At 36.6% G+C, this 25,851-nt stretch overlaps 1 protein-coding gene across 9 annotated transcripts in view; it reads left to right on the top strand.

Annotated features, from left to right (window-relative positions):
- Nucleotides 1–25,851, top strand: part of CARF (calcium responsive transcription factor) — an 87,702-nt gene that overhangs the window by 1,737 nt on the left and 60,114 nt on the right. For 6 of the 9 annotated variants that reach the window (XR_006606351.1, XR_001181465.2, XR_006606350.1 and 3 more), the window contains exons 2-4: nt 2,389–2,554; nt 14,996–15,113; nt 16,991–17,209. Coding sequence is in view for 6 of the 9 variants with exons in the window: in XM_045078585.1 (XP_044934520.1) it covers nt 15,036–15,113; nt 16,991–17,209 (297 nt within the window). In the remaining 3 variants the exon portion in view is untranslated. Of the gene's footprint in view, nt 1–2,388; nt 2,555–8,884; nt 8,944–10,382; nt 10,539–14,995; nt 15,114–16,990; nt 17,210–25,851 lie in introns of those variants that run through there. The other 3 variants (XM_013062324.2, XM_045078584.1, XM_004764186.3) reach the window with 3 other exon arrangements.

A 25,851-nucleotide genomic window follows, 5' to 3' on the forward strand; every position in this document is an offset into this window, starting at 1 on the left:
TAGAGGGGTTCCTGGCTGGCTCAGTCAGTGGAGCAAGCAACCCTTGATCTCCGGGTTGTAAATTCGAGCCCAACATTTAAGATTACTTAAAATCTTAAAAATAACAACAAATTAAAAAAGTTTAATAAATTTTAGTGGTCAACAATTTGACATTTACCAAAATAAGAAAGTACAATACCCGGTAGTCACTATAGGTTGATCTTAATTTGAATGGAGTAGTATGACCAGTAAGATACAAAACCTAGATATGTACTTCGTAAGATAAACCTTCAATTTGCAAAGCAGAAATGTTGAATTCACCAAAGTACAGTTTTTGTTTAAGACCTTCCTTTAGTTAAGGAAAATTATAAGTGTTCAGAGCAACTGAACACCCACTATGATGGCTTTGGTGTTTTTTTTCAGTAGTGACTTGTCCTATTTGGTGTTCTCTCCATGCAGTACTTAGGGTAGTACTTTTGAGTGTTTTTCTTGGAACATTAACTTCAGGCTTTTTGTTCTTAATGATTTCCTACATAATTCATTTACTGTGGTTTTCATGAAGATACATTGTTATCTGGAAAATCACAGCTTGGAAGACTTGTGTCTCTATTATAGGTTTCTTTTTTTCTGCATGTAATGGCATGGTAGGGTATGATCTGAAGACTATGCATGGGCTTCAGAGTTCTATTTATTTTGGGTTTTGTTGTTTTTTCCAACTTAATTTTGAATCTGAGCCTTAATGCTCTTTGTGATCTTAGGCAAGTTACTTGACAGCTTTGGTCTTCTTATCTCTAGAGGTAAGATCCAACTCAGTGGATGTGAGGATTAAATGAAATAATCTGTAGAGCTCTCAAAGAGCAGAGGTAAAAAGAGTTGTGTATTTACAGGGTAAAAAATGAATGGAAACCAAGATTATAGGGAAGTTAATAGAGAGGGCAAACCTTAAGATTAAAGAGACATTGTGAACCACTGGCCTTAAATTTTTTTTTCCAGTGAAAATTCAAAATAAGTTATTGTTTATATATATTTACATATATTTAAAATTTTGATGTTGACTTAACACACTAAAACTTTCCAAACCCATCTTTAAAAAAATATATAGATGTCCTATCAAATATTTGTGAACTAGGAGTCTTGATTTATTTTTGACACCACTGATAGTCATTTTGCATACATCATAAAAGGAACTTTGTGCCATTTACGTACCCTAAAAGATGAGAGAAATTTTATTTTCTAACGTACTTTTGAGCAACATTTTTAATGTTAATAAGTTAAAAAATCTGGCATTGATATTTAATATATTTCAAGATCCTTTAAATCTTAGGACACTAAAAGGGACCTAGAATTAGGAGAGTCTCTAAAACTGAAAGTGTCTTCATCTTTCAGTTACCCTGTTTGGGTATTTATTCTCAGGTAATTGGCTTTAACAGATACATTTTACCGCACCCAAGACTGTAAAGGAAACTCAACAAAATAATCAGATGTTAAGAGAGAACTACCTCTAAAGTATTGAACAAATAAAATTTGCTGCTGAACAGAAGCAAAACAGCAATGGCCCAAATATGGTCCACAGAGATGTGAGTGACCTGAAAAGAAAAGAAAAGCCCGAATAGCCAGTCTTTTCCTTTCTGCCATACAGTCAAATATGTATAAACAATAAAAAGCCCCCTTTTCCCTATAAAACATGAAACTTCTCTTTTAACAGTTTCTTCCTAATCTTTGTTTTTGATGTGAGGTAAAGTCCACTTTTTTAATGTGAGAGATTTCTCTTTGAGAAAAAGAACACCTTTTCTAGAAATATTCTAGAAAGCAATTTGACAGCAAAATGTAATGCTTTAGTGTGTGTTCTGAACTCCAATCATTAACTGCCTATACATGTAATACTTTCTTCTTTCTGTTTTCTTTATGTAATCCCAATACTATTTGCTTAAGAACTAACCTCGTCAAACCAATTCCAGGATGTTTTACAGGGTGTTTTTTAGGGAGGGTGATCTTTAGTCTCAAGCTTCTGTGGTTCCAGAAGATGCCCTGTTAGTAAATATTTCATGAGAGAAATGCAATTTACTGGGGAGGTCTTTGAGTAGTAGTTACAGAATGTGACTTGGAACAAAACTATAGTCCACATGCCTAATTTTAGGTAAGGAAACTGACACAGAGAGGTTAAGTCACATACTCCTGGACACATGCAGCTATCTGTCAAGTCAGTCCTAATCTGTAGTTTTCTTCAGCGGAGTGAGTCACAGGATGGTTCTACTGTACTAGGTAGGCAGCTGTGCTCACCACTCTACCACCAGCGCAGTTCTGTACTAGGCTGGTAATGGCTATTTTATAATAAAATCTGCATAAAATCTAGTAGTTTTCTTTATGTCTAGGAAAAGAAAATATATATTGAATACTTTCTCATTACAGAAGAAATGCTGCTGTGAAGACACAATTATGGCTCTCACACAAATGAAGCCACAACTGTCATGATTTAGTGCCCCTCAAAGGAAGAACTTGAGTGGACAAGAGAGGGCATTTCTGGGACTAGTAAAATGTTTGAGGCCTGAGTTTATACTTGAGCTACTACCTGAAGGTAATATTTTTATTTTTAACTAATCGAAAGGAACATCTCTATAAAAGTCAACTATTACCTATTACATATTAACGAAAAATCAGATTATACTTTGGATATAGGTACTTTGTTCTGTTTGTGTTTACCAGTTAGAAGAAGGCATTTTATACCTAGCTACTTAATATCTTTGTTCTTAAAAATGTCACTTTGATATAGTTAATTGGACATTAGGGGGATGCCTGGGTAGCTCAGTAGGTTAAGCATCTGCCTTTGGCTCAGGTCCTGGGATCAAGTTCCATGTTGGGGCCCCTTGCTCAGTGGAGAGCCTGCTTCTCCCTCTCCCTGCCACTCCCCCTGCTTGTGCTTTCTCTCTCTCTCTCTCTCAACCTCTCTCTTTCTCTGACAAATAAATAAATAAAATCTTAAAAAAAAAAAAGGCTAATACTTTCTAGCATGTACTGACGTTGAGGTTAGATGGGAATATTGGATATTTTAAGTCACCCTGCATTTGTCAGGATTGAAAAGCATGCAGATTGATGGGGGAATTAAGGGAGGAAGGAGTAATACTTTTTTCCCTTCATTCAAAAAAAATTTGATTTTGAAAAGGATGTCTGTAGCATAGGAATGTACTTTCAACTTCCAATTCACCAATGGATTAGTTAATAGATACCAAAACCCATTTTTCCATATAGAAACGACTTTAAGTAGTATTTTCCCAGTTTAACCATATAAAATTTCTTTAACTTGTAGTATAGACGTATATGCTGAAAGGAAGATTTTGAGTTTTGAGTTCCAAAAGACAGCGGAAAAAGAAATTCTCTTTGAGTGGCAAAATCCCAGTCTGCATAAAATCCTGAAGTAGGTGGTTTATGTTTGGCAGTGTTCTTCTGTTAACATCTTTACCACCTTTCCTGGTGTAAATCCCTGGGGCGTTCATCCTGCCTTCCTCATTGCAGCACAGCTCAGGCCTCTGCTGAAGCCCTTTTAAATGTTCTGAGCTTCAGGTGTACTTACTTTCTCACCTCCAGATTAAACTTTCCAGGGTAGCTATTCTGAACTTTTCTTCTTCTTCTTCTTTTTTTTTTTTTTTTTTTTTAAGATTTTATTTATTTATTTGACAGAGATCACAAGTAGGCAGAGAGAGGGGAAGCAGGCTCCCTGCTGAGCAGAGAGCCAGATGGATGCGTGGCTTGATCCCAGGACCCTGAGATCATGACCTGAGCCGAAGGCAGAGGCTTTAACCTACTGAGCCACCCAGGCATCCCCATGAACTCTTCTTAAATGAAGAAAGCTGTATAAATTTAATATATAAATTTACACAAATTTGTTAATGACTGATACTATGTCCAGAGTGTTTTTAGTTTTAAGAGAAAATGTTGAGGTGCCTGGGTGGCTCAGTCATTAAACATCTGCCTTCTGCTTAGGTCATGATCCGAGGTCCTGGGATCGAGCCCCACATCAAGCTCCTTGTCCAGTGGGAATCAGATTTTCTCTCTCCCATTCCCCCCGCTTGTGTTCCCTCTCTCACTGTATCTCTCTGTCAAATAAACAAATTAATTAAATTAAATAAAAAGGGCTTATTATCTCCAGTGAAAATTTCAGCTTGGGTAAGAGAAAGTAAATAAAATGAAAAAAATTTATAATGGGATCAGGGCAGCTATTAGGAAACTGGAAGCAAGTCTTTAGAATTCTTTCCCCCCTAAGCTATTTGCACTTTTTACTTCTTCTCAAGCTCCACTTTTGAATCTGTTTGCAGGATGTTTTCTCAGTGATTACAGTGTCTGCAAGATTCGAACTCTAGCTTTTTCAAGGGATCAGAGGTGTTTATATTGTTTGCAGGAGGGCTTTGGTGCTTTAGGGACTGCCTTTAATTGAATTTCAACCAAGAAAAGTGGAGAACGAAATATGAACAAAGAATTTCTTTTAGCGTCTGTAATTTGTTAACCTATCAAAAAAAAAAAAAAGATTTAAAGCTATAACTAATGAAGGAAGAAGGGAATTTTTTTCTGTGACTTTGATAGAGTTCCTGTTGTAATAGCAAGAGTAGGATTTGGGATCAGTATATGTGCCTTGGTCAGCCACTTAGTGTATTTATAATCTTGGGAAAGTTACTTAATTGCCTGAGTCTTGTGTCTTTACATGTAAATTGGAGCAAGTAACTGAATCACAGGGTTGTTGAAACGATTATATAAAATGACGTATATGAAATACTTTTAGGGGTGCCTGGGTGGCTCAGTTGGTTAAACTTCCCAATTCTTGATTTCACCTTACATCGTGTTCCTGGGGTGGTGAGGTCCAGCCTGTGCCATGCTCCATGATCAGTGGGTAGTCTGCTTCTCTCCCTCTGCCCTAATCCCTGCTTACAGTCCCTCTCAAATAAACAAATCTTAAACAAAAAAACAAAAAACTTCTTAGCATAGTGCTTTACCATAGTGCCCATTAATTGATAACCCCATAACTTTAAGCAGTGAGCCTCAATTTCCTTTTCAGTAAAAGGGTGGTAATAGGTTCTACATCACAGAATATAGAGTCATTATTAATAATTCTAGCTTGTAATTGTTAAGTATAATAAACATTCAGGGGTGCCTGGGTGGCTTAGTCAGTTAAGCACCTGCCTTGGGCTCAGGTCACGGTCCCGGAATCCCGGGATCAAGCCCCACATCAGGATTCTCATTTGGGAGTCTGCATTTTTCTCTCGCTCTGCCTGCTGCTCTACCTGCTTGTGCTCTCTCTCTGTCAAATAAATAAAAACAAACTTTTAAAAAAAATTACTTATTTATTTATTTCATAGAGCACAAGCAGGAAGAGTAGCAGGTAGAAGGAGAGGGAGAAGCAGACTCCCTGCCGAGTAAGGAGTTGGATGCAGGCCTCGATCCCAGGATCCCAGGATTCTGACCTGAGCTGAAGGCAGTTGCTTAACCAACTGAACCACCGAGGTGCCCCAATAAAAATAATTTTCAAAAAAGGACCATTCGGGGCGCCTGGGTGGCTTAGTCACTGGGCTTCTGCCTTTGGCTCAGGTCATGATCCTGGGGTTCTGAGATCGAGCCCAGCATTGGGCTCCCTGCTCTGTGGGAAGCCTGCTTCTCCCTCTCCCACTACCCCTGCTTGTGTTCCCTCTCTCACTGTGTCCCATAAATAAATAAATAAATAAATAAATAAATGTTATTGAATCTCATGTTAAATAAAATCTTGGAAAAAAATTCAATAAACCTTATATAGCTCTGACAAATTTATAATCTTCATCTATTTTGTCATAGTAGTGTTTATATTTAAAACTCAGAGAGCTCTCAAAAATGTTTTTTTTTTTAAGAGACTTATTCACTTATTTTAGAGAAAGAGAAAGAGGGAGCGTGATGGGGTCAGGGAGGAGCAGAGGGAGAGAGAGTCCTAAGCAGACCCCAGACTGAGCATGGAGCCAGACATGGGACTTGATCTCACGATGCTGAGAACACAACCTGAGCCAAAACCAAGCATCGGAGGCTTAACTGACTGTCTACCCAGGTGCCCCTCAAAAAGATTTCTTAATCTTGATGTCACTGTGGTTAGATGGTGACTATTTCTTTTCTTTTTTTAAGATTTTATTTATTTATTTGACAGAGAGATCACAAGCAGGTGGAGAGGCAGGCAGAGATGGGGGGAGCAGGGAGCCTGATGCAGGGCTCGATCCCAGGACCCTGAGATCATGACCGGAGCTGAAGGCAGAGGTAACCCACTGAGCCACCCAGGCACCCCTAGACAGTGAATATTTCAATAAACTTACACTGAATTGTATTCTTGACAGCAATTATTTCAGTCTTAATGCATCCCTCAGTGGTACTTTATTTTCATTTGACTCTATAAGACTTTTCTTTTTGAATAGTGTTATTTTTCTACTGTGGACATTGGAAGATTTACAGAAAAATCAATAGCTTTATAGAAAAACTGAGCAGGGCACTGAGTTGGCATCGTCAGTTAAGCATCCAGCTCTTGGTTTCAGCTTGGGTCGTGGTCTTGGGTCATGGAATCTAGCTCTGCCTCCGGCTCCACCCAGCATGGAGTCTGCTTGAGACTCTCTCTCCTCTCCCTGCCCCTCCCACTTCTCTCTTTCTCTCTCGCTCAAATAAATCTTTTTAAAAAATAAAGAAAGAAAGATCAAGCAGGGAATACAAAGATTGCCATATTCCTGCCCCCACAGCATTCCTTTCTCTGTGTGCTAGCACAGTTTTCCTTGTTATTAACATTTTGCATTAGTGTGGCACATTTCTTTTTTTATTTTTTTAAAAATATTTATTTATTTAATAAACTCTCTGCCCAACATGGGACTAGAACTCCCAGTCCTGAGATGAAGAGCTGCATGCCCCACAGACTGAGCCAGCCAGGAACCACTAGTGTGGTATATTTCTTCAAGTTAATGAACCAATATTGATACAGTATCATGGACAAGTCTATAGCTTGCATTAAGGGTCGCTATTTGTGTTGTATAATTTTGTGCATTTTGACAAAACTGATGTCAAAATGTCATGTATCCACCATAACAATATCATAAAGAATTGTTTCATCAAAATAAAAATTTCTCAACCTGTGGCAACTATTTGTTACTGAGTCTATAGTTTTGCCTTTTCAAGAATGTCATATATTTGAGGGCACCTAGGTGGCTCAGTGGGTTAAAGCCTCTGCCTTCAGCTCAGGTCATGATCCCAGAGTCCTGGGATCTAGCCCCACATCGGGCTCTCTGCTCTGCAGGGAGCCTGCTTTCTCCTCTCTCTCTGCCTTCCTCTATGCCTACTTGTGATCTCTGTGAAATAAATAAATAAAATCTTTTGAAAAAAAAGTCATATATTTGAAATTGTATAGTATGCAGGCTTTTCAGAGTGACTTCTTTTACTTATCAAAATATGTTTAAAGTTTTCCTTGTCTTTGTGGCTTAATAGCCTTTTTAAAAAAATTGAAGTATAGGGGTGCCTCCGTGGCTCAGTGGGTTAAAGCCTCTGCCTTTGGCCTAGGTCATGATCCTGGAATCCTGGGATCGAGCCCCACATTGGGCTCTCTGCTCAGCGGGGACCCTGCTTCCTCCTCTCTCTCTGTCTGCCTCTCTGCCTACTTGTGATCTCTGTCTGTCAAATAAATAAAATCCTTAAAAAAAACAAATGAAGTATAGTTCACATATAATAGCAGTTTCAGGTATACAACATAGCGATTTGACAATTATAAACATTATGAAATGCTTACCGTGATAAATATAAGTACTATCTGTCTCCATTAAAAAGTTATTACAAGGGGTGCCTGGCTGGCTCAGCGGGTTAAGCCGCTGCCTTCTGCTTAGGTCATGATCCCAGGATCCTGGAATCAGGTCCCGCATCGGGCTCCTTGCTCAGCGGGGAGCCTGCTTCTCTCTCTGCCTCTCCCTGCCATCTGCCTGCTTGTGCTCTCTCTCTCTCTGACAAATAAATAAATACAATCTAAAAAAAAAAAGTTATTACAATACTATTGACTAGATTCTGTGTGCTGTACTTTTTATCCTTGTGAGATACTATTTTTTTGAGAGAGAGTGAGCAAGCAGGGAGGAGGGAGAGGGAGAGAATTTTTTTTTTTTAAAGATTTATTTATTATTTTAGGGAGCAAGGGAGGGGGCAGAGGAAGAGGGAGAGAGAGAATCTCAAGTAGACTGCACTCAGCACAGAACCTGACTTGGGCCTCAGTCTCACAACCCTGAGACCGTGACCTGGACTGAAACCAAGAGCTGGACGCCTAACGTGACTGAGCCATCCAGGCACCACCTGACTTGCTTCTTTTGTAACTGGAAGATGGTATCTCTTAATTCCACATGTAAGAGAGATCACGTGGTGTTTGCCTTTCTCTAGTTGTTTGTCTATTTTCTTTAGTAAAGTGTGTACTCAAAATATTGTGCCCACTTTTTATTGGGTTGTTGTCTTATAATTGGGTTGAAACAGTTCTTTACAGAGTTGGGATATAAATTCCTTTATCAAGGGATGCCTGGGTGGCTCAGTCAGTGGAGTGTCTGCCTTCTGCTCAGGTCGTGATCCCAGGGTCCTGGGATGGAGTCCTGCGGTGGGCTCCTTGCTCGGTGGGGAGCCTCTTCTTCCTCTCCCTCTGTTGCTCTCCCTGCTTGTGCTCTCTCCATCTCTCTCTTCTCTCTCTCTCCTTGTCAAATGAATACACTCAAACAAAAAAAAAAAAAAAAAGGAGGAATATGTTTTGCAAATATTTTCTCCCAAAATGTAATGAACAAAAGTTTCATTTTGGTGAAGTCCAATTTGTAGACTTATATTTTTGTGCTTTTTGTGTCATATTTAAGATATTTTTGCCAAACCCAGAGTCACAAAGATTTTTCCCTATGATTTCTTCTAGAAGTTTTATAGTTTTATTGGCCATGATTGTTTCAAGCTGATTTTTTAATATGGTTTGAGGTAAGTGTCATTTATTGTTTTGCATATAGCTATTGTTTCAGCTCCATTTTTCGAAAAGACTGTCCTTTTTCTCTTAATTGCCTTGGCACTTTTATTGAAAAGCATTTGACTAGGAGCACCTAATTTCTACTTGAGATTCTCTCTCTCTCTGCCCCTCCCCCTGTTCTCTCTCTCTCTCTCACTCTCTCAAATAACTAAGTCTTAAAAGAAAAAAAAGCAATGACTATATATGTGAGGCTCTCTTACTGGATTCTCTGTTCTGTTCATTGATCTCTTTGTCTTTACACTAATACCAAGTATCCTGATTTAGTTTCATGACAAGTCTCAAAATCAGAAAGTTTAAGAATTCCAATTCTGTTGTTTTTTCCCCCAAGTTTTTGGTGCTATTTTGACCTTTGAACTATTTTTTTTTTTTTTTTTAAGAGAGGGAGAGATGGAAGATGGGGCATAGGGAGAGAGAGAGAGAGAGAATCCCAAGCAGGCTCCACACCCAGCACAGAGCCTGACACCGGACTCAGTCTCATGACTCTGAGATCATGACCTGAGCTGAAATTGAGAGTTTGGACACTTAACTGATTGAGCCACCCAGGTGCTCCCTTTATATATTCTAGACCTTATCAGAGATTTAATTTACAAATATTTCCTCCCATCTGTAGGTTGTCTTTTCATTCTTGTCATGGTGTCCTTTGCACAGATGTTTTTATTTTTTTATTTTTATTTTTATTTTTTAAAGATTTTATATATTTATTTGACAGAGATCACAAGTAGGCAGAGAGGCAGGCAGAGGAGGGCAGGAAGCAGGCTCCCTGCTGAGCAGAGAGCCTGATGCGGGACTCGATCCCAGGACCCTGACATCATGACCTGAGCCGAAGGCAGAGGCTTAGCGCACTGAGCCGCCCAGGCGCCCCAAAAAGTTTTTATTTTTATAATGTCCAGTTTACCTATTTTTAATTTTGACTCTACAGTTTTTTGGTGTTCTAGCTATGGGAAGCATTGCCAAATCCAAGGTCATGAAGATTTATCCTTATATTTTCTTCCAAGAATTTTATGGTTTTAACTCTTACATTTAGGTTCTTGATCTATTTTAGGATTTTTTGTTTGTTTTTTTGTTTAGGGGGTAGGGGTAGGGGTTCATTTTCATTATTTTGTATTTGGATATTGAGTTGTCCCAGCACCAGTTGTTGAAGAAGACTATTATTCATTTCTCACTGGATCCCTTTGGTACCCTTGTTGAAAATTATTTGACCATAGTTGTTTTGAGTTTTTTCTGGACTCTCAATTCTATTCCATTGATCCACATGTCTATCCTCAAGTCATTACTATATTCTTTTGAGTATTGTAGCTTTTTTTTTGTTTTTTGTTTGTTTGTTTGTTTTGAGTATTGTAGCTTTGTAGTAAGATTTGAAGAATGAGTCCTCCAACTTTGTTCTTTTTCAAGATTGTTTTGGCTGTTTAGGTTCCATGTAATTCTATATGAATTTGGCTTTTCCATAACTAAAAAAAAGACCATTGGGATTTTGATAAGGATTGCATTGAATCTCTACATTGCTTTGGATAGTATTACCATGTTCGTGTTTGCCAATTCCAGGAACACAGTATGTCTTTCCATTTATTTACATCTTTAATTTTATTCAACAGTATTTTATAGTTTTAATGTACTAGTCTTATACTTCTTGCTTAAATTTGTTTATCAGTATTTTATTCTTGTTGATAAGATTGCAAATGAATCATTTTCTTAATTTCATTTTATTTTGGGATTGCTCATTGCTACTATATAGAAATACAATGGGTTTTTTTTTTTTTCTTTTTAAAGATTTTATTTATTCATTTGAGACAGAGAGCATGAGCATGGGTGAGGCAGAGGAAGAGGGAGAAGCAAACTTCCTGCTGAACTGGGAGCCTAATGTAGGGCTTGATTCCAGGACCTGGAGATCATGACCTGAGCCGAAGGCAGATGCTTAACCATCTGAGCCACCCAGGCACCCCGCCCTTTTTTTTAGAAATATGATAGAATTTTGCATATTTATCTTATATCCTGTAACTTTGTTGAATGTTTTAGCTCTGATAGTGTTTTTGGGAATTCTTCAGGATTTTCTATATACAAGACCAAGACCATAGGTGAATAGATATAGGTGTACGTTTGTTCTTAGTATTTTCTCATGATCTTTTTAGTTTCTGTAAGATTTTATAGACATGTCCCATTTCAATTTCTGATTCTAGTTATTAGTGTCTGTTCTTTTTTTATTGTCAGTCTCGATAAAGTTTTGTCAATTTAATCAATCTTTTTGAAGAACCAACTTTTAGATTGATTAATTCTTTGCTTTTCTATTCTTGATTTTGCTTATCTCTAATCTATATTATTTTCTTCCTTCTACTAGATTTCAATTTAGTTGGCTCTTGTTTATTTTTGAAGAATAATGTCAGGTTATTGTTTTGAGGGTTTATTTCTTTTCTTTTTTTAAAATACAGGCCTATTTGCACTAGATTTCCCTCTGAGCATTGCTTTTCCTGCATACCATATGTTTTAATACACTGTGTTTATCTCTCATCACCCCCTCCTGAGTTACGGGTATTTTATTTAGTTCTTCAGTATTTTATTTCTATTCTTAAAACACACATATACAAAATTATAATAGCATTACTGTTATTTATACAGACAGTGTTTATTTGGATTTTTCTGAGAGTTATTAGTTTTCTAGCTTACCATTTTTCTGGCATCTCAGGATTTCCCTCTGGTATCATTTTTATTCTCTGCATTCTGGAGAAATTTCTTTCTTGTAGGATCTACTCATTGTAAATTTTCAGTTTTTTAAAACTTTTTCTTTTTAAAGATTTTATTTTTTTATTTGAAAGAGAGAGAGAGCAGAAGCAGGGAGAGCAGCAGAGGAAGGGAGAGAAGCATGCTCCTTGCTAAGCAGGGAGCCCAATGTGGGGCTCGATCCCACTGAGAACATGACCTGAACTGAAGGTAGACACGTAACTGACTGAGCCACCCAGGCACCCCTCAGTTTTTTAAAATCTTAAAATATCTTCCTCTCACCCTGCTTTGTGAAAGAAATCGTTTTGAGCTTATATAATCATATGCTGAGAATTAATTTTCTTTTTTTTAACATGACTTCTGCCAGTGTTGCTATTGAATAGTCTGCTATATATCTAATGTCAGTACCCCATGGGTGATCTTATCTCTTGCTTCACTTTTAGATTTTCCTTTCTTTTTAGAATTTTGTACTTCTACTACATTGGGTATAGATTTCTTTTGATTAATTTTGGTACATTTTGTACTTTATCTGTGGATTCAGTGTTGAAAAATTGTTAGCTACTATCCCCTCAAGTACTGTCAGCCAGCCGTTTTTTCTATTTCTTTTCTATTCTTCTGAGATTCCAATTATAAGTATGACTAGATTTCAATTTAGTTGGCTCTTGTTTATTTTTGAAGAATAATGTTATACTTTTTCTATTTTGTTTAAGTCTCTTCATGTTTTTTATCTTCTGTTTTTCCTGTGATGAATTCTGGGTAATTTTTTAAAATATGGGTTCTAATTTAATAGTTTTTTCTACCAAATTTATTCTATTTAATGAATCCATTGACTTACTTTTTTTTTTTTAAGATTTTATTTATTTATTTAACAGAGAGAGATCACAAGTAGGCAGAGAGGCGGGCAGAAAGAGGGAGGAGGAAGCAGGCTCCCCGCTGAGCATACAGCCCGATGTGGGACTTGATCCCAGGACCCTGAGATCATGACCTGAGCCGAAGGCAAGCGCTTAACCCACTGAGCCACCCAGGCGCCCCATTTTTTTTTTTTTAATTTCTGAAAGTTCTGTTTAGTTCTCTTTCAGATTAAACTTTTCAGCCTTGTTGCTTGCTTATTCCTGTTATTCATTCAGTTTATTTCTTTGAGTTTAAAATGGTTATTTTATATTCACTGTCAGATGGTTCCAATATTTGAAGTTTAAGGAGGTGTCTGACTTTGCTGACTCTTTCTTTTGAAGGTTTATTTCCTGTGTTTTTGGCATTCTGATTATAAGCTTATATTGAATCTCGATATGAAAGGAAACTAATGCCTTAATTGGGTTTGGGTTCCTCCAAATAATAGCTCTGTTTGGTCTTACCAGAAGCTGGGCTAAACTATTGTCTCAAGATCTTTCAGGTTCCTAGTCTTTTCTTGGGAATTTTAATTTCCCCTCCCCTAAGCTACTTATCCACACCCCACTTTCCCAGCCATAAAACTTGTGTGTTAGTACTGCTGTTGCAGAAATTTTCCTCTTTGCTTGTGCTTTTCACTTGGGTTTTGGCTCACAGTTTTTTCTTTTCTTTTTTTCTTTCTTTCTTTTTTTTTTTTTTTTTTTTGGTGGGGGAGGGGATATAGACAGCAGGGAGTGGCCCTGTAACAGGTCCTAGTCACAAAGTATTTTTAGACCCACTTTCTTTTTTTTTGTTTTCTAGCAAGAGAGCCTTCTATATTATCTAATCTACCATATTGCCATTAGTGGAACTTTCTGTTTTTTAAACTATATATAAAACACGTTATTCCTAAGTTTTATATATGTAAAAAATTCAAAATGGAACAGAACCAGAACATTATAAAATAAAATTGCCCTTAACCTGAGAGGGACCTATAGGTTTTGGGGATTTTTGTAATGAATTAGAATACAAGTGATAATTTAAAATCTTAAAAGAGAAACAACTTTAAGATATTTTAAAGTTATATATAAAAATAAGACTGATTTTTAACCTATTACAATTTATATTTGAATAGAAATATAATATTTTGGAAATATGAAATGGCAAAACCTTGTAGATTTTCTGAAACGGTTAATTTTACAAATGTATGTATGGGTGCTATCAAAGAAAAATATTTTCAGTGTGTTCAAATATATATACCAACTAAGTCTTAAGTACAAGGTATAAATTTAAATTATAGCATAGGGTGACTTTATTGTATATATCCTGGCTGTGATGTGGTTACATGTGTTAAAATCCATGGAACTACATAGCGAAAACAAAAAAGTAAGTTCAATTTAAAGCATGTTAATTTAAAAATAAAAACTTTCAGGATTTTTAAGAAGACTTTGTGCTGCTTTATCAAAAATAAAATTAAGTGTGTACGTTCTTAAAAAGATTCTATGAAGTTTATTTTATATTACAAATTTTCTAGTGTTACTCTTCACCAGCTTTGTTTTGACCTTACTCCGGTTTTGAGATTTAAAGCATCATTACTTTCAGATAATCCAGAATCTAGTATTATATTCTAGTAGGCCAGGTTTTCTGAACCTCAGCAACATTGATATCTTTGTTTTGGAGGCTGCCGTGAGCATTCCAAAATATTTAGTAGTACCCCTAGCTTCTCTCCATTAGATTCTAGTAGCACTCTTCTCTCATTTTTGACAACCAAAAATATTTCCAAACTTTGCAAAATATCCCAAGGGGGCAGTGTGTGTGTGTGTCTGTGTGTGTGTCTGTGTGTGTGTGTGTGTGTATGGGTGTGTGTGTAAAGCCAGGTCACCACTCGAGCTAACCACTGTACCAAGCCTAAGTGGCTCAAACTTTTGGAATACATATTTATTCATTTTCAAAGTTTGTCAACCCAGTATTAGTGGTATGATGTGCATTATGGTAAGATCTGTTTGTATATAATCTGTCTACACCAAAACATCTTTTCTAAAATTATCTAATGCTACAATAGTATGTGCTCAACTCATAAAATTAAGAACCTTTATTTGCATTAAATCTTTATAAAATGAGAATTTTAGAAGTATTTGAAAGGGTGAAAAGTACCTGTTTTGTAACAACAATCTTAATTAACCAGTATATGAGTTTAATCAAGGGTAAGATGAAGAAACTACATAATGGTAATCTTTGTTTTGGCCTGAATGTATTCTGGTGACTTGGCAAGTCATTTAACAAAAATGTTTATTTTCTTAATCTATAGAATAGAAATTATTTAACCTGAATAGTATGGGTTAACACAGTAGGAGAAATGTGAGATTTATTTAAGACAAACATTCCATAAAAATGTTAAGTGCTTTCATCAGATACTTACATTTTTTTCAGCTATTAACTAATAGAAGAAAATGGAATTGAATATACCAGCATGGAACAATCTAACGATTCCCTAAGAGTCAACCATAATGATTCTGAAGAATCAAAAACAGATTCTCAAGTATATGAGGTAAGAATTTAACTGGGAACTTTTTTCCATTCCATTTAACAACTTCTATATTTTTTTAAGGTTTTATTTATTTATTTGATGGATAACACAGCATGGAAAGTGGCAGGCAGAGGGAGAGAGAGAAGCAGGCTCCCTGCTGCACAGGGAGCCTTATGTGGGGCTTGATCCCCGGTCCCTAGGATTATGATCTGATCCAAAGGCAGATGCTTAACCAACTGAGCCACCCAGGTGCCCCCATTTAATAACTTTTTAATGTATAAGAAATAGTATTATATTTAATTTTATTCAAGAAAGTTACAATTTATCCACAATTCTATCATATACTTAACTTTATAATATAGAGCTTTACTTAAAAGTAAAGCTTTTTTTTTTTTTTTTTTAATTTGACAGAGATCACAAGTTGGCAGAGAGAGAGGCAAGCAGGCTCCCTACTGAGCAGAGAGCCCGGTGCAGGGCTTGATCTCAGGACCCTGAGATCATGACCTGAGCTGAAGGCAGATGCTTAACCCACTGAGTCACCCAGGTGCACCAAAAGTAAAGCTTTTACTTAAAAGCTCTATTATAAAAATTCTATATTCTTAAAATCTATATATAAAGAAAAATCTGTGTTTTGAATTATATATCATGACTTCAGGATGTGTTCCCATGGACAATTTTATTTCAATACGATTGAAATAAAATATAAAAATCAACAATTTCGGTTTAGAACAGCTGTCTATATCAGTCTGTGTGAATTGACTCTTGTGAAAAATGAAGTGAATAATTAACTGAGAAATGAATCTTTCCATTTTTATTATGGCTTTCTATTTATTTTACTTTAAATTCCAGATAATTAACATATTAGTTTCAGGTATATAATATATTGGTTCAACTGTTTTATACATCACCAAGTGCTCATCACAAGTGCACTCCTGGGTGCCTGGGTGGCTCAGTCTAATGTTGGGCATCTGACTGTTCATCTCAGCTCAGGTCTTGATCTCAGGGTTGTTAGTTTGGGCCCTGCATTGGCCATGGAACCTACTTTAACAAAGTGTAAAAACAAAAACAAAAACAAAAAAAATTGTAAAAACAAACAAAAACCCCCAAAATCCCCCAAAACAAGTACATTCCTTAATCCCCATCTCCTATTTAACCTGTCCACCCCACCTCCCTACCCCCTGCTCTAGTAATCATCAGTATGTTCTCTTTTATTAATAGTCTGTTTCTTGATTTTCTCTTTCTCTTTATCCCTTTCCTCATTTGTTTATTTCTTAAATTCCATATATGAGTGAAATCATATGGTATTTCTCTTTCTTTGACTGACTTCACTTAGCATTATACTTTCTAGCTCCATCCATGTTGTTGCACATGGCAAGATGTCATTCTTTTTTTTTTATGGCTGAATAATATCCCATTGTGTCTTATACCACATCTTCATCAATTCATACCACATCCATTCATCAATCATTGGATACTTAAGCTGTTTCCATAATTCGGTTATTGTAAATAATGCTGCTGTATAAACATACGGGTTCATGTATCCCTTTGAATTAATGTTTTTGTATTTTCTGATAAATACCCAGTATTGTGATTACTGGATCATAAGGTAGTTACATTTTTAATTTTTTGAGGAACCTCCATACTGTTTCCACAGTGGCTAATAAACATTCTTTGTTTTGTGGTGTTTTTTTTTGTTTGTTTGTTTTTTATTAGAACATTACGGGCTCCGGGCTGGTTCAATTGATAGAGCCTGCTACTCTTGGGGTTGTGAATTTGAGTCCCATGTTGGGTGTAGAGATTACTTAAAACCTTAAAAAAAATTTTTTTTTTAATTTAAAAGATACAAATTGTGACATATTTTACAAACACCCTTAGTGCTTTTTTTTTCTTTACAAAAGCATCTAACCTGCATGGACTCCAGGGATCCTTCCTTTGGACAGAATGGTTCTCCTAGAGTTTTACCCATCGCCTCTCATGAAGCAGATAATTCACTCACATCACAGAATATACCAGGGCAGACACAGACTCTTTCTGCAGAACAATTCCATCTAGTGGACCAAAATAAGCAACCTATTCAATATGAACTCCAGTCATTGGGGGATTCTAATGCACAAATGGTGAGTGTATTTCATAAATAATCAGTTTTATGCTATTTAGCAAAATGTATTAACCTTACTAGATGACCTTAATTTCTTGAAACTGTTGACTTGCATTGCTTTGAAAATACTGTTTCCATGACGTTCATTTTAATGTTACCTGAAGATTTTAAAAGATTTCATTATAGGATTACTAATAGAATGTAAAACTACTTCCCAGTCACTAGGTCTAGGTACACTGTTACTTTGAGATCAGTTGGAAATGTATCATGTGACTAGTGCCAGAGTTTACATGTAACTTACATTTATTTTTGTGTATGCATTTGACTGAACTCAAGGTTATTGCTTTATCCATCTCTCAGTCACTAACTTGCATGCCACAGGTTGGTATGCCTTCTTGAAGCAAAAGAAAACAATGGAAATAGCAGTGGTATACTGGCAATTAGACATAGCTTCGCTGATGTAGATACGTATGTGTCATGTAAGTGACAGTGCATAAAAGGTGAAAATGCTGCTTTAAATTGTTTCTGAAATATTCATGGCCAAGTTTGAGTAGAAGAAATAAAAGATGGTTTTGTTGGAAATTAAAGAGAATTATTGAGAAAAACTTTGTTTCTCTCTGACTAATAAGAATATCCTTACATTAAAAAAAAAAGAATATCTTTACATTAATAATACGAAGAATAACATATGTCTTGTTTACCTGTTTTCCAAATTTTCTGCAATGGGTATTAATTACATAATAGAATTATTTTATTTTTATTTTTTTTAAAAGGTTTTATTTATTTGACAGAGAAATCACAAGTAGGCAAAGAGGGAGGAAGCAGGCTCCCTGCTGAGCCTGTTGGGGTACTCGATCCAAGGACCCTGAGATCATGACCTGAGCTAAAGGTAGACACTTAACCAACTGAGCCACTCAAGCACCTTAGTGAATTATTTCAAAGACAGTAATCTGATTGTACATCTCTAACAAGATATAATCTAGAAACAAAATGTGTAAACTTTCAATGAATTTAATATTAATAATAATCTTAGTATTGTTATTCTGCAGCTATTATATATCAAGTATAGAACAAAGCATATAAATATTTTAAATCTATAGAAGCAGTAGGATGATGCCCCCATTTTCTTCCTGACACTGCTTGTTGGCACCTTCTCTATTTTTTCTTGAACAGTCTTATAAGATGTGTATTAATTTTATTAGTCATTTATAAAGATTTTATTTATTTATTTATTTATTTATTTGTCAGAGAGAGAGAGCACAAGCAGGCAGAGAGGCAGGCAGAAAGAGAGGAGGAAGCAGGCTCCCTGCTGAGCAGAGAGTCCGATGCAGGGCTAGCTCCCAGGACCCTGGAATCATGACCTGAGCCGAAGGCAGAGGCTGTAACCACTGAGCCACCCAGGCACCCTAAGAGCAATTTTAGATTCAAAGCAAAACTGAGGGCGCCTGGGTGGCTCAGTGGGTTAAGCCGCTGCCTTCGGCTCAGGTCATGATCTCAGGGTCCTGGGATCGAGTCCCGCGTCGGGCTCTCTGCTCAGCAGGGAGCCTGCTTCCTCCTCTCTCTCTCTGCCTGCCTCTATGCCTACTTGTGATCTCTCTCTGTCAAATAAATAAATAAAATCTTTTAAAAAAAAAAAACAAAGCAAAACTGAGCAGAAGTATAGTGATGCTTAAAAAAACCCCTGCCCCTATACATGCACAGTCTTTCTCATTTTCAAGATCTCCCACCATATGGAGCTTTTTTTAAAAAAAATTTTTCTTGGGACGCCTGGGTGGCTCAGTTGGTTGGACGACTGCCTTCGGCTGAGGTCATGATCCCAGAGTCCCGGGATCGAGTCCCGCATCCGGCTCCCAGCTCCAAGGGGAGTCTGCTTCTCTCTCTGACTTTCTCCTCGCTCATGTTCTCTCTCACTGTGTCTCTCTCAAATAAATAAATAAAATCTTTAAAAAAAAAATTTTTCTTTAATGTGATTTTTTTTTTGATGTAGAAGTTATCAAGGAAGTAGTAAAGATTCTGTAGTGGGTGAATCTGCAACAAATGAAGAGGTTTTAAAGTGAAGCAGGGATGGTATTTTTGGATTTATCAGATATATCGTACAGTACACAAAGAGCCCAGTAAATATGACTACTTATTAGTCAAGGTTTTCTGATAATATTTATGGTCTGCCTCAAATAGAATGCATTGCAACAGGTGACTTTTCAAAACTTTGATTTCATAGCGAAGATTAAAAGTAACTTTCTTTTAAAATAGGAAAAGTAATATTATTGTCACTGTTATCAAATTACATGAACTGAAAATAGTTTTCTAGGTACCAGGTAGAAGGAAGCTATGGGAGGAGAAAGCTAAGGAAGGGGAAAGTAGAGGAGGCTCTCCTCCACTCTACATAGGAAGCAGATTTCCAAAAGTTAGAGGTATTCCACAGATCTTTCTTAATTATGAAATTTTCATATGAGTAAATAAATTATAAATATATGTGTTTTATTTGGATTTAGTAGATTTATTTTCTAAGAATGAATGGAATATTTTTTTACAAGTATTTGATCTTATTTAAGGAGAAAGGAATTTAAAAACCATGTTATTACTGTTGCCTTTTAAAGCCCAGCAATATTTCTTGTATTGTTTTTGTCTTCTTTTAGGTTAAGTAAAATCATCAGATAATGGGAAGCAGTATAGAATAGTTGTTTGAATTTGGGTTTGAATTTCAACTCACCACCCTATCTTGCATGAGTTGTGTAACCTCTTATGACAGTATCCTCAAGTATAAAATGTATATACTTGATTTACATATGATAGGGAATAAATACAATAATGCATGTAAAGTCTTGCCATTTAGTATGCATTCAACAAACGTCAAGCAATTATTGTCATCAGAGTTTACAGTTACTTTTTCATAGTGAAGTGATAAGAGTTATGGCAAGGTATTTTTATCTTAAGAAACTTGATAAACTTTGGGGGAGGGAAACAATTACTAGTCTTAATTTCTGAGAAATGTTTATAGTAATTGTCCCTAAAGCATCTACTTCATTGAAATTTTTTTCAAATTTAATTTTTTTTAAATTAAAATTTTTTTCCAATGACCCTCTTAAAACTAGAGCTGCACTCTCTGTCACGCATCAGTAATGTTTTCATGTTTTATAAAACAGAAAGGCTGTCTTCCCTCCAGGCCGGAGAATGGGAGGCTGCCATTTTTCATTCCTGTCCTCCAGGGCTCTACAGAAAGTGTTCAGGGAACAAAAGAGCTCCTGAGAGCAAACAGTAGATTACTTAGCCTGGCCCCTGGCAAGGGCAGTGCAATTCCACCTCGGGCAAAGACATTTGAGAATCACCCCAGAAGATCAGCAAGAACATCCAGCCAAGACCAAGCTCACTGATCAAGGAGGACAGTGGAATTCCAGAGGAAGAGAAAGCAAAGCATGGAATTCATGGCTTTCACCTCATGATTCTTTAGTCTTGCAAAGTTAATTAAATTTATTTTATTTATTTTTTTCTTATTCTAATTTTATTTAACGTGTCCTCTTTCCTCTTTTAAGGTTTTTAAATTAGTTTATCTTAACAATACTTTCTTTAAAAAACACTTTTTAAACCTCCATTATTGTAGTCATATTTTATCTTTATCCTTCATAGTATCTATATTTTTTGTATACATAAAGGGTTTTTTCTTATACAAAAATTTTGGGATACAGTTTCTTCCAATAGATCAAAATATACCCTAAATATAGGATAGGGCTTTGATATGGTCTCCAGCCTGAGCAAATTCTCTCCTCTTTCTTTTTCCAACCAACTTATCTTATCAATTCCTTGTTTAGAATTCTTTTTTTATTTTCATCTTTACAGTCATATTCCGTTCCTTCTCATGTTTGTTCTTATTTTGATGTATATATATATAAGTTTTTCTTTCTTTAAAAATTTTGGGAGGTAGTTTCTTTTAAGAGACCAAAATACACCCAAATCAAGTGGGTGGCTCTGTTCTATTCACCAGTCTATCATATAGTTAAAAAAAAATTTTTTTTTTAATAAATTTCTTTTTACCCCTTTTCTTCTTCCCCTATTTGGGGTCTCTTCTGATTTGGTTAGCGTACATTTTTCTGGGGTCTTTGCCACCCTTTTAGTGTTTCATTCTCTCCTTCACATATTCTCTGGGTAAAATGAAAAGGCGGGAAAAACTCACCACACACAAAAAAAGAACAAGAGGCAGTACCAGAGGCTAGGGACCTAATCAGTATGGACATTGGTAAAATGTCAGATCGAGAGTTCAGAATGATGATTCTCAAGGTGTTACCTGGGCTCCAAACAGGCATGGAAGATATTAGAGAAACCCTGTCTAAAGAAATAAAAGCCCTTTCTGGAGAAATAAAAGAATTAAAATCTAACCAAGCTGAGATCAAAAAAGCTATTAATTAGGTGCCATAAAAAATGGAGGCTCTTACTGTTAGGATAAATGAGGCAGAAGAGAGAATCACTGACAAAGAAGACCAAATGACAGAGAATAAAGAAGCTGAGCAAAAGAGAGACAAACAACTACTGGACCATGAGGGAAGAATTTGAGAGATAAGTGATATCATAAGACGAAACAATATTAGAAGAATTGGGATTCCAGAAGAAGAAGAAAGAGAGAGGGGCCAGAATGTATATTGGAGTGGACTATAACAGAGAATTTCCCTAATACGGCAAAGAGAGCAAGCATCAATATCCAGGAGGCACAGAGAACACACCCTCCCCCCAAAATCAATAAGAATAGGTCTATATCCCGTCATCTAATAGTAACACTTACAAGTCTTAGTGACAAAAAGAAAATCCTGAAAGCAGCTCAGGGCAAGAAGTCTGTAACATACAATGGTATCATACTCAAAATAATTGAATCTGCTAAATCATACTCAAAGGGTCTGTCCAACAATAAGAGCTAACAATTTTAAATGTCTGTTCCCCTAAAATGGGAGCAGCCAACTATATAAACCAATTAATAACAAAATTAAAGAAACACTTGACAATAATACAATAATAGTAGGGGATTTTAACGCCCCCCCCCCCCGCCTCACTGAAATGCACAGATCATCCAAGGAAAAGATCAACAAGGGAATAAAGACCTTAAATGACACACTGGACCAGATGGACATAACAGATATATTCAGAGCATTCCATCCCAAAGCAACAATACACATTCTTTTCTGGTGCTCATGGAACATTCTCCAGAATAGATCACATACTGGGTCACAAATCAGGTCTCAACTGGTACCGAAAGACGAATCATTCCCTGCGTATTCTCAGACCACAGTACTCTGAAACTAGAACTCAATCACAAGAGGAAAGTTGGAAAGAACTCAAATACATGGAGACTAAAGAGCATCCTTCTAAAGAATGAATGGGTCAACCAGGAAATTAAAGAAGAATTGAAAAAATTCATGGAAACAAATGATAATGAAAACACAGCTGTTCAAAATCTGTGGGACACAGCAAAGGTGGTCCTGAGAAGAAAGTATATAGCCATACAAGTCTTTCTTAAGAAACAAGAAGGTCTCAGGTACACAGCCTAACCCTATACCCAAAGGAGCTGGAGAAAGAACAGCAAAGAAAGCCTAAACCCAGCAGGAGAAGAGAAATAAAGATCAGAGCAGAAATCAGTGAAATAGAAATTGAAAGAATGAGAGAACAAATCAATGAAACTAGGAGCTGGTTCTTTGAAAGAATTAATAAGATTGTTAAACTCCTGCCCAAACTTATCAAAAAGAAAAGAGAAAGGACCCAAATAATAAAAATCATGAATGAAAGAGGAGAGATGACAACCAACACCAAAGAAATAAAAACAAGTATAGGAACATATTATGAGCAACTGTACACCAGCAAGTCTGACAATCTGGAAGAAATGGCTGAAGTCATAGAGATACATAATCTACCAAAACTGAACCAGGAAGAAACAGACCCATAATCAGTAAGGAGATTGAAGCAGTCATCAAAAATCTCCCACCAAACAAGAGTCCAGGGCCAAATGGTTTCCCAGGGGAATTCTACCAAACATTTAAAGAAGAAATAATACCTATTCTCCTGAAACTGTTCCAGAAAACAGAAATGGAAGGAAAACTTTCAAACTCATTTTATGAGGCCACATTACCTTGATCCCAAAACCAGACAGAGACCCCAACAAAAAGAATTACAGACCAATACCCTAGATGAATACAGATGTGAAAATTCTCACCAAAATACCGGCCAGTAGGATCCATTGAAAGGATTATTCGCCACAACCAAGTGGGATTTATTCCAGGGCTGCAAGGTTGGTTCAGCATTTGTAAATCAGTCAATGTGATATAGTACATTAAGAAAAGAAAGGAAAGAACCATATGATATTCTCAATAGATGCAGAAAAAGCATTTGACAAAGTACAGCATCCTTTCTAGATCAAAACTCTTCAAAGTATAGGGATAGAGGGTACATACCTCAATATCTTCAAAGCCATCTAGGAAAAACCCACCATGAATATCATTCTCAGTGGAGACAAAATGAGAGCTTTTCTGCTAAGGTCAAGAATACAGCAGGGATGTCCGCTATCACCACTGCTATTCAACATAGTACTAGGAATCCTACCCTCAGCAATCAGACAACAAAAAGAAATTAAAGGCACCCAAATTAGCAAAGTAGAAGTCAAACTATCACTCTTTGCAGATGATATGATACTTTATGTGGAAAACCCAAAAGACTCCACTCCAAAACTGCTAGACCTTGTACAGGAATTCAGTAAAGTGTCAGGATATAAAATCTATGCACAGAAATCAGTTGCATTTCTATTCACCAACAACAAGACAAAAGAAAGAGAAATGAAGGAGTCAATCCCATTTACAATTGCACCCAAAACCGTAAGATACCTAGGAATAAACCTAAACAAAGAGGCAAAGAATCTGTACTCAGAAAACTATTAAGTACTCATGAAAGAAATTGAGGAAGACACAAAGAAATGGAAAAATGTTCCATGCTCATGGATTGGAAGCACAAATATTGTGCAAATGTCTATGCTAACTAATGCAACCTACACATATAATGCAATCCCTATCAAAATACTACCTTTTTTTTTTTTTCAAAAAAATGAAACAAATAAACCTAAAGTTTATATGGAACCAGAAAAGACCTTGAATAGCCAGAGGAATGTTGAAAAATAAAGCTAAAGTTGGTGGCATCACAATTCCAGACTTCAAGCTCTATTACAAAGCTGTCATCATCAAGACAGTATGGTACTGGAACAAAAACAGACACATAGATCAATGGAACAGAATAGAGAGCCCAGAAATAGATCCTCAACTCTGTAGTCTACTAATCTTTGACAAAGCAGGAAAGAATGTCCAATGGAATAAAGACAGTCTCTTCAACAGATGGTGTTGGGAAAATTGGACAGCCACATGCAGAAAAATTAAACTGGACCATTTGCTTACACCGCGCACGAAAATAAGACCCAAAATGGATAAAAGACCTCAGTGTGAGAAAGGAATCCATCAAAATCCCTAAGGGGAACACAGGCACCAACCTCTTTGACCTCAGCCACAGCAACTTCTTCCTAGAAACATCGCCAAAGGCAAGGGAAGCAAGGGCAAAAATGAACTATTGGGACTTCCATCAAGATCATAAGCTTTTGCACAGCAAAGGAAACAGTCAACAAAACCAAAAGGAAACTGACAGAATGGGAGAAGATATTCGGGAATGACATATCAGATAAAGGGCTAGTATCCAAAATCTATAAAGAACTTATCAGGGCGCCTGGGTGGCTCAGTGGGTTAAGCCGCTGCCTTCGGCTCAGGTCATGATCTCAGGGTCCTGGGATCGAGTCCCACATCGGGCTCTCTGCTCAGCAGGGGCTTGCTTCCCTCTCTCTCTCTCTGCCTGCCTCTCCATCTACTTGTGATTTCTCTCTGTCAAATAAATAAATAAAATCTTTAAAAAAAAAAAAAGAACTTATCAAACTCAATAGTCAAAGAATAATCCAATCGAGAAATAGGCAGAGGATATGAATAGACACTTCTGCAAAGAAGACGTCCAGGTGGCCAACAGAATCATGAAAAAGTGCTCCACATCACTTGGCATCAGGGAAATACAAATCAAAACCACAATGAGATACCACCTCACACCAGTTAGAATGGCTAAAATTAACAAAAAAACGACAGATGCTGGTAAGGATGCAAAGAAAGGGGAGCCCTCCTACCCTGTAGGTGGGAATGCAAGCTGGTGCAGCCACTCTGGAAAACAGCATGGAGGTTCCTCAAAAACTTGAAGCAATCGCACTACTGGGTATTTACCCTAAAGATACAAATGTAGTGATACGAAGGGGCGTGTGCACCCGAATGTTTATAGCAGCAATGTCCACAATTGCCAAAGTATGGAAAGAACCTAGATGTCCATCAACAGATGAATGGATAAAGATGTGGTATATATATATATACATACAATGGAATACTATGCAACCATCAAAAGAAATGACATCTTGCCATTTGCAATGACATGAATGGAACTAGAGGGTATTATGCTGAGCAAAATAAGTCAATCAGAGAAAAACAATTATATGATCTCCCTGATATAAGGAATTTGAGAGGCAACGTGGGGGGTATAAGGGGTAGGGGAGGAAAAAATGAAACAAGCTGGGATCGGGAGGGAGACAAAGCATAAGAGACTCAATGTCACAAAACA

Source organism: Mustela putorius, unplaced genomic scaffold (genome assembly GCF_011764305.1).
Source record: "Mustela putorius furo isolate JIRA1106 unplaced genomic scaffold, ASM1176430v1.1 tig00000275_pilon_pilon_pilon, whole genome shotgun sequence".
Classification (NCBI taxonomy): Eukaryota; Metazoa; Chordata; class Mammalia; order Carnivora; family Mustelidae; genus Mustela; species Mustela putorius.